This window comes from Cuculus canorus, chromosome 21 (assembly GCF_017976375.1).
Source record: "Cuculus canorus isolate bCucCan1 chromosome 21, bCucCan1.pri, whole genome shotgun sequence".
In the NCBI taxonomy this organism is placed as follows: Eukaryota; Metazoa; Chordata; class Aves; order Cuculiformes; family Cuculidae; genus Cuculus; species Cuculus canorus.
The window spans coordinates 4,421,662-4,434,388 of NC_071421.1; the positions used below are offsets into that span (position 1 = coordinate 4,421,662).

At 45.7% G+C, this 12,727-nt stretch overlaps 1 protein-coding gene across 8 annotated transcripts in view; it reads left to right on the top strand.

Annotated features, from left to right (window-relative positions):
* PIK3CD (phosphatidylinositol-4,5-bisphosphate 3-kinase catalytic subunit delta) overlaps positions 1-12,727 on the top strand; it is a 49,275-nt gene that overhangs the window by 33,689 nt on the left and 2,859 nt on the right. For all 8 annotated transcript variants that reach the window (XM_054085523.1, XM_054085517.1, XM_054085524.1 and 5 more), the window contains 13 exons: positions 3,171-3,267; positions 3,975-4,105; positions 5,043-5,102; positions 5,316-5,483; positions 6,263-6,384; positions 6,540-6,683; positions 7,953-8,052; positions 8,919-9,097; positions 9,287-9,396; positions 10,020-10,098; positions 10,351-10,518; positions 11,268-11,391; positions 12,574-12,719. In XM_054085523.1, coding sequence (XP_053941498.1) covers positions 3,171-3,267; positions 3,975-4,105; positions 5,043-5,102; positions 5,316-5,483; positions 6,263-6,384; positions 6,540-6,683; positions 7,953-8,052; positions 8,919-9,097; positions 9,287-9,396; positions 10,020-10,098; positions 10,351-10,518; positions 11,268-11,391; positions 12,574-12,719 — 1,628 coding nt within the window. The remainder of the gene's footprint in view (positions 1-3,170; positions 3,268-3,974; positions 4,106-5,042; positions 5,103-5,315; positions 5,484-6,262; positions 6,385-6,539; positions 6,684-7,952; positions 8,053-8,918; positions 9,098-9,286; positions 9,397-10,019; positions 10,099-10,350; positions 10,519-11,267; positions 11,392-12,573; positions 12,720-12,727) is intronic.

Below are 12,727 nucleotides of genomic sequence, written 5' to 3' on the forward strand. Positions count from 1 at the left end.
TAAAAGAGTTTACAGAATGATGGCCAGTAATTTCTTCAACAAGAACAGGAAACTGAGGAGTGGCTGCCTGTAGGAAAGGTTGTTTGAATGTAATTTCTTCTCCAGAGAGACCATTAAGAAACATCCCCAGCGTCTGAATGCACATAAAGAGGAATCATTTGTGTTAGTGTCTGTTTTGCTGCTCCGCAGCTTCCTTGTTTCGTAGTTGAGGTTAAACCACCTTCTGTGTTGCATTTTCTCTCTAGTAAGGTCTTTCATACAAATCCCCCATGGAGCAATTAACAGTTTAGAAGGGGGAAGAAGATGAGAAGTATAAACGCTAGTTACAGCAAAGCTTTAAGTGAAGTAAAACAGAAGTTTAGAATCTTCAAGGTTACTGTTCAGATGCTGCAAATGAGGATGAGTAGTGTTAAATCGTTCCAGAGGCTTCTGAATCGGGGATGTTGTGCTATTTCTCCCTTCCCTTCCCTCTCTTCCAGCCTATTAATAATTCAGTAACTAAACGTAGATGTAAGTGCAGCCTGTAATTGAATTGCTGGTTTCCCGATGTTGTAACTTAACCATGGTGCCTCTAGCTCTTTGCATGTGAAGTTTTCCTAATGAGCAACAAATACATTTATTCCTCTGCAAATTATGGTTTCTGCAGCCGTAACAACGTTGTTATTGTGCTTTAAAGAGAGGATTAGTCATACCATCTTTACTAGAGTGCAGAGAAATGAAAGGCTGATATATGTGATTAGATTTTAGTCTCAGTCCTGCTAGCTCCTTTTCATTGCTGAGAGGTTCACTGAGCTTTGTTGTGTTGACATCAATAGAGTTCTTGGGGTTACGGTGCATAAATGTCTGGGGAGCAACAGGCAACCCACGAGTCCTGCTTGCGTGGACCGGTTTCTGGTTTGAGGACTCCAGACTGGAAACAGTTTGAGGCCAGGATCAACCTTTTTATTGTTGTTTTTTTTTTTTTTAACTTAAGAATAGCAGAACTCCAACTCCTGCTGGAGGCTTTTGTTGAACAGAATATCTGATTCATCCACAGGCTGCATTTTTGTGGTCACGCGGGGACAGTTTTCAGTTTTGAAGCAGTCAGAAGGGAACCTTGCTATTTTGATTGACAAAACCAAACCAGCCCGGTTAGCTGAGTTAAGAAGCCCTTGTTCGTAGCTGCTGGGGGAAGGTGGATGCGTTCTGAGGAGCTATTAATATAAAATCACAAAATTTGCAGGAGCTGAGCTCTGCAGAAATGGATTTTTCCACATGGCCAGCTGCAGCTCTGATTAAGGTGCCCAGATCTGATTGAAAATGATTGGTAAGAGGAGGTTACAGTCAGAGCACACCCTGATTTTTGGGTTTGATTAATAATCTTTTTCCTTGCTTTGCTTGCCATACTCAGAGGTTAATTACATGCATGTTGTTTGTGCAGACTGTCCAGAGAAGATAGGTGGGACTAAATCATTTACTACCACAAAAATAGGCATGCTTGCAGACTGACTGGGATGAGTCAGAAGGTTTAATGTCACCCAGAGGGCTGCCTTTCAGTGTTTCTGTAAGTCATGCAGGAGATATTTCTGTCCTTACTATGCTGAATCGTTGCTTTGCTGGACCTTATCCACCAAACATCTTGCCTTGTGTTTTGGCAGGCTCTGCACTGCGGTTTAATGTCATTTACTCTGTTAGAAAAGGTTACTGGTGGTGGTGTTTTCTTTAGCTTTTCCCTACGGTCTAGAGGCCGTGTCTTAAATGGGATTTTGCTGGAGATACTCAGCCCAATCACATCAGCTCAGAGATTTGTGAGAGGCCACTTGGAAGTGATTAATTTTGTTGTATTAGAGGAAAATGCTGGCTTGGCTACCTTCACCAAGTCCTTTGTTGTGCCGTCGGGATAAGCCTGATGCATTCTCTAGAGGGTCTCAGTGGAATAAGAAGATGTCTCACTGTGGTTCCCTTCAAGTAATACACTGTTTGTGGGTGCATCTCACTAGAATCTTGCCTCACAACCTCTTTGCACGTTGGTTTCTCCGCTAGGGTCTGCTTAAGCCTTGGTGTTTTCTGAGCAGCCAAGTGAAATGATGGCATTGCTGAAACTGTTCTATGAAATAAACTGTTCCATTTGGGGATCCCGACTGCAGGAAATCTTAGGTCACTTGTGGAATGTGTCTGTCTGCTCTGGTGGCTGGGAACTCGGAGCAGGGAGATGGCTTCTCTTTCTCGGCCATGTCCCAGTCACTTTACTTGCTGAAGTCTCCGACCTTCGAAACGAGACTGGCTTGTGTGACTGGGTTGGACTTGTGGATTTGTTTCATTTTGGGGGGTGTGGTTGGGGTTGCTGGTGTAAAGTTTTATTTCTATAGCTCGTGTTTGTTGTTGTACAAAGGAGCTAAGACTTTTCTTCCCCTTATCAGTTCTATCTAGCATTCTTTGCCTCGTTTTCTGAAGTAATGCTAACTCAGTGTTCCCTATTTCTACATTAAGGTTATTCTCCTTCCCCTCAAACTGTGAAATATATGCAGTGTGTATGTCAATAGCTCTCTCTCAAATATCATTGAGAGATTAGAGATTCTTCAACTCTTTAACAAAGAAAATCTTGGGTGATGAAGTTTTAGGAATAATTGTGATGAGTATTTGATGCCATTCAGTGCTACACAAAAGAACCCAGGTTTTGGCAAATACCTGAATTTGATGCCATCTGGTACTCTGATTTCAGGAGAACTTAAAAGATAAGCAGACAGGCAGCGGCTCTTTGGTGAGGGGGTGCCCGTGTACTCTTGAATAGGAATTTACCTGCCTGTTGTAATTCTGTGTAGCAATTTGCAGTCTTGGAAAAGATCAAGACTATGTGCTAAGTCCTGTCTCAGTTCTGGAGTCCTCAGCACGGGAAGGAGATGGATCTGTTGGAGCAAGTCCAGGGAAGGTGTTCAAGGCCAGGTTGGATGAGGCTTTGAGCAACCTGATCCACTGGGACGTGTCCCTTCCCATGGCACGGGGCAGAACTGGGTAATTTTTGAGGTTCCTTCCAACCCAACCCATTCTTTTATTCTATGATTCTATATAACTTTTTAATCCTGGCTGTGTGAAGGCTTTGCATGGGGATATCTCACTTTCTTGTTAGGTCTTCCCTTCATCTAGCTTTTGCAGTTGCGGCACCCAGGTGATGTTCTTCCTTTGCTTTGCAGGACTGCCCCATTGCCTGGGTGAATGTCATGCTCTTTGACTATAAGGACCAGCTGAAAACGGGGGAGTGCTGCTTGCACATGTGGTCATCCTTTCCAGGTATACCTGGAGACAGAGATACTCTACTGGTTTGCATCTTCAGGCCATACAACAAAGACAGGAGACATCCTGCACTCTGCATTGCTGTCCAGAGGTTATAGGAGGGACTGTAATAGTTCAGACCAGCAGACCCGGTGCAATTACTGTTCTATGTTGTGATGGCACCTAAAGCCCTCCCAAGATGAAGGCCTTGTTTTGCTTGGCATTGCACATATGACATAAGAGGTTGCTGCTGCCCTAGAGATGTCATGGGGAGGGACTGTTGGCAAAGGCTTGTGGTGATAGGACAAGGGGCAATGAGTATAAACTGGAGAGGGGCAGATTTAGACTGGACATAAGGAAGAATTTCTTCACAATGAGAGTGGCGAGACACTGGAACAGGTTGCACAGGAAAGTCATGGTTGCTCCATCCCTGGAGGTGTTCAAGGCCAGGTTGGATGGGCGTTGGGCAGCCTGATCCAGTGGGATGTCCCTGCCCTTGGCAAGGGGGTTGGAACTGGATGATCTTTAAGGTCCCTTCCAACCCAAACTATTGTATGATTCTAAGATTCTACCTATGCTTTCCTTGTGAGATGTTAGAAAAATGAAGTGAGTCGCTCAGGGCCGGGCAGTGTCCCGTGACAGAGCAGGGAGCAGCCTATGCTCTGCTCTCTGGACCAAAGTTTCAGCAGATTCGGATTCATGGATTTATGTACTTTGCTTTCTAGATGAGAAGGGGGAACTTCTGAACCCCATGGGCACAGTACAATGCAACCCCAACACAGACAGTGCAGCAGCCTTGGTCATCTGCTTTCCCAGCGTTGCATCACACCCTGTGTACTACCCGTCGTTTGAGCAGGTAGGGAACACGGACGCTCTTTGGGGAGGCACAGAAATCCCTTAGCTTTGCTGGTGCAGGAACATCCAGTGTCCATGTCTCTTGGTTAGCTGTTGACAGGGCCCAGATAGAGGCAAACTTGATGAATGGATACTGTTAATTGAAAATTTGTCATTTTCTCTTGACTAATGGACTGTTGAGTGAATACTTCTCCAAGCTGTGAATTCCTGGTATAAAGCTGCTCTCATAGATGAGCGTTTGTTTGAAAAGTGAGTTTAACTGAGCTGCCTTTAAACTGCAGGCAGATTTAGGCTCTATAGTAAGGAAGAGGAATAAAAGCGGAAATGAGTGAAAGTAGGCAGCACCCTCCCTTTCAGCCTAGAGAGATAATGTGCCATGCGGTATGGGGATTTTCCATCTGTCACTGCAACTGGCCAGACGCTTAAAGTAGAAGAAGAAATATGCCTGTTGCAGGAAAGAAAAGAGATCCGCTCTGCCAGGGACATACACGTGTGCTTCCCCAAGATGCATGTTCTGGCTCAGAAGCTTTAACGGATCGTGCCAGTGCGCAGGAGTCTTGGGCAACGCTGTGTGCTTGGCAAATGCACACACGCTCTGAGAATCTGGAGTGGGTCCTGTTAGCGTGGAGCTCGGTGACCCAGAGCCCTTGTTCACGAAGTATGTGGGTGTTTAGAGGTGCCCTTCTGGGGGAAAGGACTCATTCCTTCATTCCTGTTACCACCGGGGAAGGGGCTCGATGGGCAGTTAAGGTTACAGCTCTGAGCAGACGAGTCCTGCTGAGTACATTACCTACACTTGGGCTGTGAGAGGGGCGATTCCCTTCTCCAGAGGGTGCACGTGACTGACCTCTAATGCAGCATAAATGCCTGAAGTGATGGTGAGCTACAAGTACAGAGAAAATGAGGAACCTATTTCAGACTCTTTATTTGTGTCCCAGCTGCTGGAGGTGGGGAGGAATGGAGAACAACCCCGTGCTGCACCAGAAGACCCTGAGGAGGTGAGTCTTCTGGCATCAGTTTTTCAGCTGCTTGCAGGCTATGTGCAAGCCTGGGTTTCACAGATCAAGTTATTTGTTTCAACCTTACCCCAACCAGCTTTTTTCACCAAACCGGGTCATGCCCCAGTCCTACAAGGTCACTCTGGGCTGAGCAGTTCTTCTGGGTTGACACTGAGCCCTGTGTATGCTCTTTCCTGTGGTTCCCATGAGCAGAAGCTGCAACTGAAGGAAATCCTGGAGCGGAGGAGCTACACTGAACTATATGAGCATGAGAAAGACCTGGTGTGGAAGATGCGCTACGATATCCGGGATCAATACCCGCAAGCTTTGGCAAAGCTGCTTATCATCACCAAATGGAACAAGCATGAAGACGTTGCCCAGGTGAGGACGCTGGGGCTCCGTTTTTGATCTGTCTTTTGTTGTCTGCATTCCTGTTTGGGAGGCCAACTTACCGGGAGATGTTTCATCATGCCCTTGTGCAGGTAGGTTTGGCATCACTGAGGCTGAGGAAGGCTTAGGTTGAGGAACATATGATGAGGGACACCCAGCTGAGTCAAGGTTTGGCTCTCCCAGGCTCTGTGCTGTTCCAGACTTGTTATGGACCAACAAGGTCTTGCTTATTCCCTCTTGAAACTGGAGGCAAGAAAAAAAACCTGTTTTTTCACAGCAGAAATAGGATCTGGATTGAATATTCTTAACTGTTAGTGAGAGATCAGCACAAGCTATCTCAGGGGGACAGTGAATCTCTTCCACTGAGAATGTTGGATGTCAGTTAGGGGTAGTCTCTGTGCTGTTCATCCCTCCTTACTTCAAGAGCTTTGAGAGGATCTTTTAAAAGTCCCTTTCTAGTCTACATTATTAGGCTGCAGAAAAGCGCCTTTCCTGCTTTTCCCAAAGAGCTTACTCCTCTAATGGTGGTACAGCACATCTGTAACCTGCCGTGGACTTGGATGTCTCCTCCGTCAGCCTTGCTAGACAGTGTAGACAAATGATTTTTGACCTTATGTCTTCAAACTTGCTGTGAGGTAAACAATGACTAAGATAGAGGGTTTACCCCCCACAAAGGAGCTGCTTTTCCAATAGCGGAATTTTAGATTTATATCTATTGTCATAAACATTTTGTTCCTTTTTTTGCCTTTTGCTTTTTTTTTCCCTTACAGATGATTTCTCTGCTTCAGACCTGGCCAGAGTTGCCTGTCCTGAATGCCTTGGAGCTGCTGGATTTTAGCTTTCCTGATCGTTATGTTGGTTCCTTTGCTATCAACTCATTAAAGAAGCTGACGTAAGCGTTATACACAAGGGATATGCAGAGCCCCTTTCTATTTATGTTCCGGGCTGCCGAGGCGGGCTGTGAACAAGGCTGACAGTCTTGTCTTTACAAGTACAATTGTTGCAGTAAAGATAAGGTTGTATTTTCTTTTTCCTTTCTGTCCACAGAGATCATGAATTGCTCCAATACCTGCTACAGCTCGTCCAGGTCCTTAAGTATGAATCCTACTTCGACTGTGAATTAACCAAGTTCCTGCTGGACAGGGCGTTATCCAACCGCAAGATCGGCCACTTCCTATTCTGGCATCTGAGGTAAAGAGCAAATATTTTAGCCTTTTTTCTCAGTAATCAAGTGAAACCAGCGTTTACCGGTTTCCTCATTGCTCTGTGAAGTGAGACAGAAAGTATGTCTGTATGTATCAATGCCAGGACTGTTATTTAAAGCCTATTGGCTCTCCTTTAACTGGTGTCTTCATCAAAGGATTGGTGGAATTCCCTTGCTGTGATTACCAAAACTGCTGCTTTTCACTTGGGACACTGAATACTGATTATTCCAGGATGACACAAAATAGCTTTTTGTTTGTTTGAGGGTTTTTTTTTTTTTGGTTTGTTGTGGTGGTGTTTGGATTAGGTTCTGGTTTCGGAACTTATAGATGTACACATGCCTGTGAGTTGAAATTTGCTTTGGAGATCCCTGGCCACCTGCCAGCTCTGAGCCACGGCCTCTGCTCCTGAAGTAATGCTCTCAAAGGAGAGGTCAGTGATTTTGTCATCCAGAAGGAGGCCTCATCACTTGTCAAGCTGGCTACGCTTCTTTTGATGTATCCTGGGCTGCATCAAAAGCAGCGTGGCCAGAGATTCTGCCACTCTATTCCTCTTTTGTGAGACCTCATCTGGAGTATTGTGTCCAGTTCTGGAATCCTCAATGTGAGAAGGAGATGGAGCTGTTGGAATGGGTCCAGAGGAAGCTACAAAAATGATCTGAGGGCTGGAGGACAGGCTGAGAGAGTTGGGATTGTTCAGCCTGGAGAAGAGAAGGCTCCAAGGAGACCTTAGAGCGACCTTCCAGTACCTGAAGGGGCTACAGGAAAGCTGGAGAGGGGCTGTTCATAAAGGCTTGTGGGGATAGGACTGGGGGAAGTGGGTATAAACTGGAGAGGGGCAGATTTAGACTGGACATTAGGAGGAATTTCTTCATGATGAGAGTGGGGAGGCCCTGGCCCAGGTTGCCCAGGGACGCTGTGGCTGCCCCATCCCTGGAGGTGTTCCAGGCCAGGTTGGATGGGCCTTGGGCAGCCTGAGCCAGTGGGAGGTGTCCCTGCCCATGGCAGGGGGTTGGAACTGGGTGGGCTTTAAGGTCCTTTCCAATCCAAACTATTCTATGATTCTGTGATTCAAATGTTTTTTCTGCATCACCATCTGGGTGGGTTCATTTTTGCCCCTCCCCAGTACACAGAAATAATCGGAACAGCAGCTAATGTTCTGCACCCTCTTCTCTCTGTCCTCGTGCTGGTATGAATGGGAGAATTAGTCACTTGCTGCAGTGAGTCAGCCTTGCTTTAACATCCCTTCTTCCTTTAGGTCAGAAATGCATGTTCCTGCAGTTGCCTTGAGGTTTGGCCTGATCCTGGAAGCGTACTGCAGAGGCAGCACCCACCACATGAAAGTTTTGATGAAACAGGTAAAAATTGCTTTTAGCCATAAGATTGCCTTTCCTCTTGCTTAGAGCTGCTCCTCAGCTGGTAGCTTTCCCAACTTAATGTTATCAGTCGTCCAAAAAAAAGCCTTCTAACTGCTGTGTTGATTTTGGCATATCCTGGTAAGAGCCTGGAGTTCCCCATCACATGTGCTTTAGCTCATCCCTTACTCACCCACACATGTGTCTAGAACTACACTATGTGTCTAGAACGGTTTGAAATGTTCAAAGAGCGCTGTTGTTATTGGATGAGGGAAACGAGTTACATTTAGTAAGAACTGATCGCAACTGCCTGTCTGATTCGGAGCAGCGCACTCTTTCCTTCAGTTGCTGTGCGGAGGTACCCCTGCTATTGCCCCAGTCTCTAAAACTTCTTTATTATCTATGATAATAATATTATCTATGACCCAACTCAGAAGTGAGGGACTCATGTACACGTGAAATCACATCTGAGATGTGCCTACAGACCAGCTGCTTCTCTTTTCAAGACCGAGTGGCACTTGTGCATAACCAGAACTCCCCAGCAGCGCTCTTCCAGCATCCCCAGAACTCCCCAGCATCCTCTTCTCACCAGGGCGCCTCTCTTCTTCATTTGGTGTTTGATATTGGGGGTTATTCCTGGTGCAGTCATTCCCTTGCAATGCGTTTGTGCCCAGCACAATATCCATAAATGATTATGGATCTCCCTTTAGCAGATAGGACTAGATCGGGTTTGTTTCAACGTGTGAAGTTGCCACATGTTGAAGAGTAGAGAAACAACCAAGATTTGTATTTCACAGTAGCTTTTAATAATTTTTAAACTTCAGGAATTTCCTCTTTGTTAACTCTGTTCGATCTCTCCCCTTTTCCAGGGAGAAGCACTCAACAAGATGAAATCTCTGAATGACTTTGTTAAATCAAGTTCTCAGAAGACCACCAAGCCTCAAACCAAGGAAATGATGCATGTGTGCATGAAGCAGGAGACTTACCGTGAAGCACTTTCCCATCTCCAGTCCCCTCTGAACCCCAACATTATCCTCGCTGAAGTTTGGTAAGGAAGATAGCTGCATCTCTTTATTTGTGCTTTATTCAGAAGCAGAGCCGGGCTTCTGGTTACCCCAGAGTGCCCTCTTCTCATGGAAGTCTGGCAGCATTTGTGGATGCTGTTCAATTTGCAGCTTAGATGGCTGCATTTTTTAATAGATGGAAACTCTGATGGTAATGTTTTTGTTTCCTCTAGTGTGGATCAGTGCACCTTTATGGACTCCAAAATGAAACCTTTATGGATTGTGTTTAATAATGAAGAGACAGGCAGAGGTGGAGTGGGTGTCATTTTTAAAAATGGAGATGGTAAGTCTTTAAAAGACTTATTTCATAGGCATAATAGTATATAATAATAGTAATATTAATAATAGTATCAGATATAATATAGTATCAGGTATTTATTGTGATGAGTGCACCTGAATATGGACCACTAAGATGTTGTGTAAATGAGAACTAGCAAGGTGGTTTGAGGTTTTTTGACAGTAACCTGAAGATAGATATAATAAACTCTCCTCTCTATTTCACTTGCTGCTCTCTTTGATAAGATTTTAGCACAGTAGCAGCTGGATACCTTAAAAAGAAACAATTTTGAGGTCTCAAGGAGCTAGAGCAGCCCACGCCGGGGAGGGTTGGAGTGGCTGCTGCTCAGCGTTGTGATGTTTTCTAAAGCGTTACGTTGACTGCAACGGGAAGAGCTTTGGCAAAGTGAGGTGCCGTGTGCCTCCATCAGTGCTAATGTCTGAGTTCTGGTATCCAGCGTGGTGGCTTTACGCTATCATTTCACCAGTAAATCGCTCTGTGCTGATGTTCTTTACTAACTAAACCTGAAGTGACAAACGTGGCAAAGGCCCCTCTAGCAGCCAGTTCTGGGGGAGCGGAGCATAACAGGAGGTACTTACGACCCTTTTTTCCTTTGTAATGCTACACAGATCTTCGTCAGGACATGCTGACCCTGCAGATGATCCAGCTGATGGACATCCTGTGGAAGCAGGAGGGCCTGGACTTGAGGTGAGTGATGTGCCACAGCCGTTCTGCTTCAATGATAAATCACATATGGCAAAGGCCATTTTGTCCGCAAGCTTATTTAGTCCCTGATAGGTCTGCCGGCTATTCTGTGAGTAGTTAGCAAGGTGTGTGGTACTGAGGAGTAGAAATTCAGAGTAGATACAGTAGGCAGGACAGGTGAGGGGAAAGCTTAAAAGTCAACAGAAACCAATTCTGGGCAAGATTTCAGTGGAAGGGTTTCTTTCATCTTTGCAGGATGACCCCTTATGGCTGCCTCTCCACAGGAGACAAGACTGGGCTGATAGAAGTAGTCATGCACTCCGACACCATCGCCAACATCCAGCTGAACAAGAGCAACATGGCAGCCACCGCAGCCTTCAACAAGGATGCGCTGCTAAACTGGCTAAAATCCAAGAACCCAGGGTAAGTGGGCTTATCTCTTACTCAGTGCTACTTCTGCTTCCTTCTGTCTAGACATACCTTCTGTTTTGCTCAGGTTTTTCCCTTCAGTTACGCATATTTCCAAGCTTTCCCACGCTACCTATGGCTGCTTCACTGCCTGGCACACCAGAAGGCATCATGTTGATTTGTATGAGTCTTAAGCAGAAATGGAGGCATCCGAGTTACTGTTTGCAAGGATTTTTGATCTTTGATAGCTTAAGGTAGCGTTGTCCACAGGCTGAATCTAAACCTTCATTTTCCCATTGCTCACAGAATCATAGAATAGTTTGGGTTGGAAGGGACCTTAAAGATCATTCAGTTCCAATGCCACCATGATGGGCAGGGACACCTCCCACTGGCTCAGGCTGCCCAAGGCCCATCCAACCTGGCCTGGAACACCTCCAGGGATGGGGCAGCCACAGCTTCCCTGGGCAACCTGGTCCAGGGCCTCCCCACTCTCATCATGAAGAAATTCCTCCTAATGTCCAGTCTAAATCTGACCCTCTCCAGTTTATACTCATTGTCCCCAGTCCTATCCCCACAAGCCTTTCCAAGCAATCCCTTCCCAGCTTCCTTGTAGCCCCTTCAGGTACTGGAAAGCAAATTCAAATGCGATTCCCTTACCTCTCTTGCAGGTTTGTGGGGGGAAGCTATAAAAAGGACTTTGCCAGTGGTGAAGTACTGGTGTTGAAAGTAAAATTCTCTTTCAATCTTCTTCTCCCCCTCTTTAGCGATGCATTAGAACAAGCTATAGAGGAGTTCACTCTTTCCTGTGCTGGGTACTGCGTGGCAACGTATGTGCTGGGGATTGGTGACCGGCACAGCGATAACATCATGATCCGGGAAACTGGACAGGTACGGGGATTCCCTCCTGCCGTTGAAGCGCTGCAAGAGGGACGTGAATGCTCCTTAGTAAGGGACAGGTACAGCCCAGTGCAGTCCTGCTGCTAAGGAACGTTTCTCACCTTCCAGCTGAGAGGCAGACTGGACAAATATTCTATCATTAAGAGGGTAAATATGGTTTTATAATTAGAATTACAATTCTGTAAGCATCAGCTTACAGCCATCAGCTGCTACTGGTAATGCCCACTTCAAAGTGACAATGGAGCAATCCTTACCTCTGAGAGCTAAAATTGACCGCAGATGCAAACTCGAGCACTGACTGATCGGTTTGCAGCCTTACGTGGCTTCAGCAGAGTCACAACTAGCTTGTAGTTGCCAGGTAAGATCCTCAGTTACGTACCCCAACTGATATATTTACACTCTTCCTCCTAGAAAAAAATGTTGTGTTGTGTCTTTTAAAAATGAAAGCAAGTGATCAGGATGGTTTTAATTTCACATCGATAGTGGTACAGATTGCCCTTATCTAGGGCTGCTCCTTCTCCCCAGTAAAATAATGCTGGGCATGGAGCTTCCAAGTGTTTCTGCCGAGCAAAGGCCACACAGTTATTTGCCCACTTGAGGGAGCTGATGCCCTGTGAGATTACAGCCTTGGGCTTTATCTGTCTGGGGTTTGCAGCAGCTCTATAAGATAGTCCTAGCATGCAAAGTTCTGCACAGGATCCTCCTCTCCCTCCTTCGCTCTACGGCAGCAGGGCTGCGACGACTTCACTGCGTGTGATATTTAAAGAGAAAAAGAAAGGGAGAGAAAGAAAAGCCTTAGCTAAGCAAGTCAGCTTTTGTTGCAACTTCAAAACAGGACCCCTTTCCCCTGTCTGGGACTGCACTCTGCCCTAGCGGGGAGCCCCTTCGAGTTCTCTTGCTGCTTCTACTAGTGACGCACTAAAAACCAGACATTGCTTGAGATATACCAAGTGCTGAAGAGGTAAGAACCTTTTCTGTCCTGTCCAACATCCAATTTACTAGAGAATAGCTTGGCAAGTAAATATTGCCTCTTTCCCCAAAGGAGTGCCATGGGAGAGGTCATTTTTCTCCCTTCCGGTATCTTTGGAATACAGTAACTGGGAAGAGAATGCAACACGGATCAGCTAAAATAGATACTGTTGTGAAAACAACTTTTCTCTTCCTTCTTTTCAGCTGTTCCACATTGATTTCGGTCACTTTTTGGGGAACTTCAAGACTAAATTTGGTATTAATAGAGAACGAGTTCCTTTCATCTTAACCTATGACTTTGTGCATGTCATCCAGCAAGGAAAAACTAACAACAATGAGAAGTTTGAAAGGTAAGTAA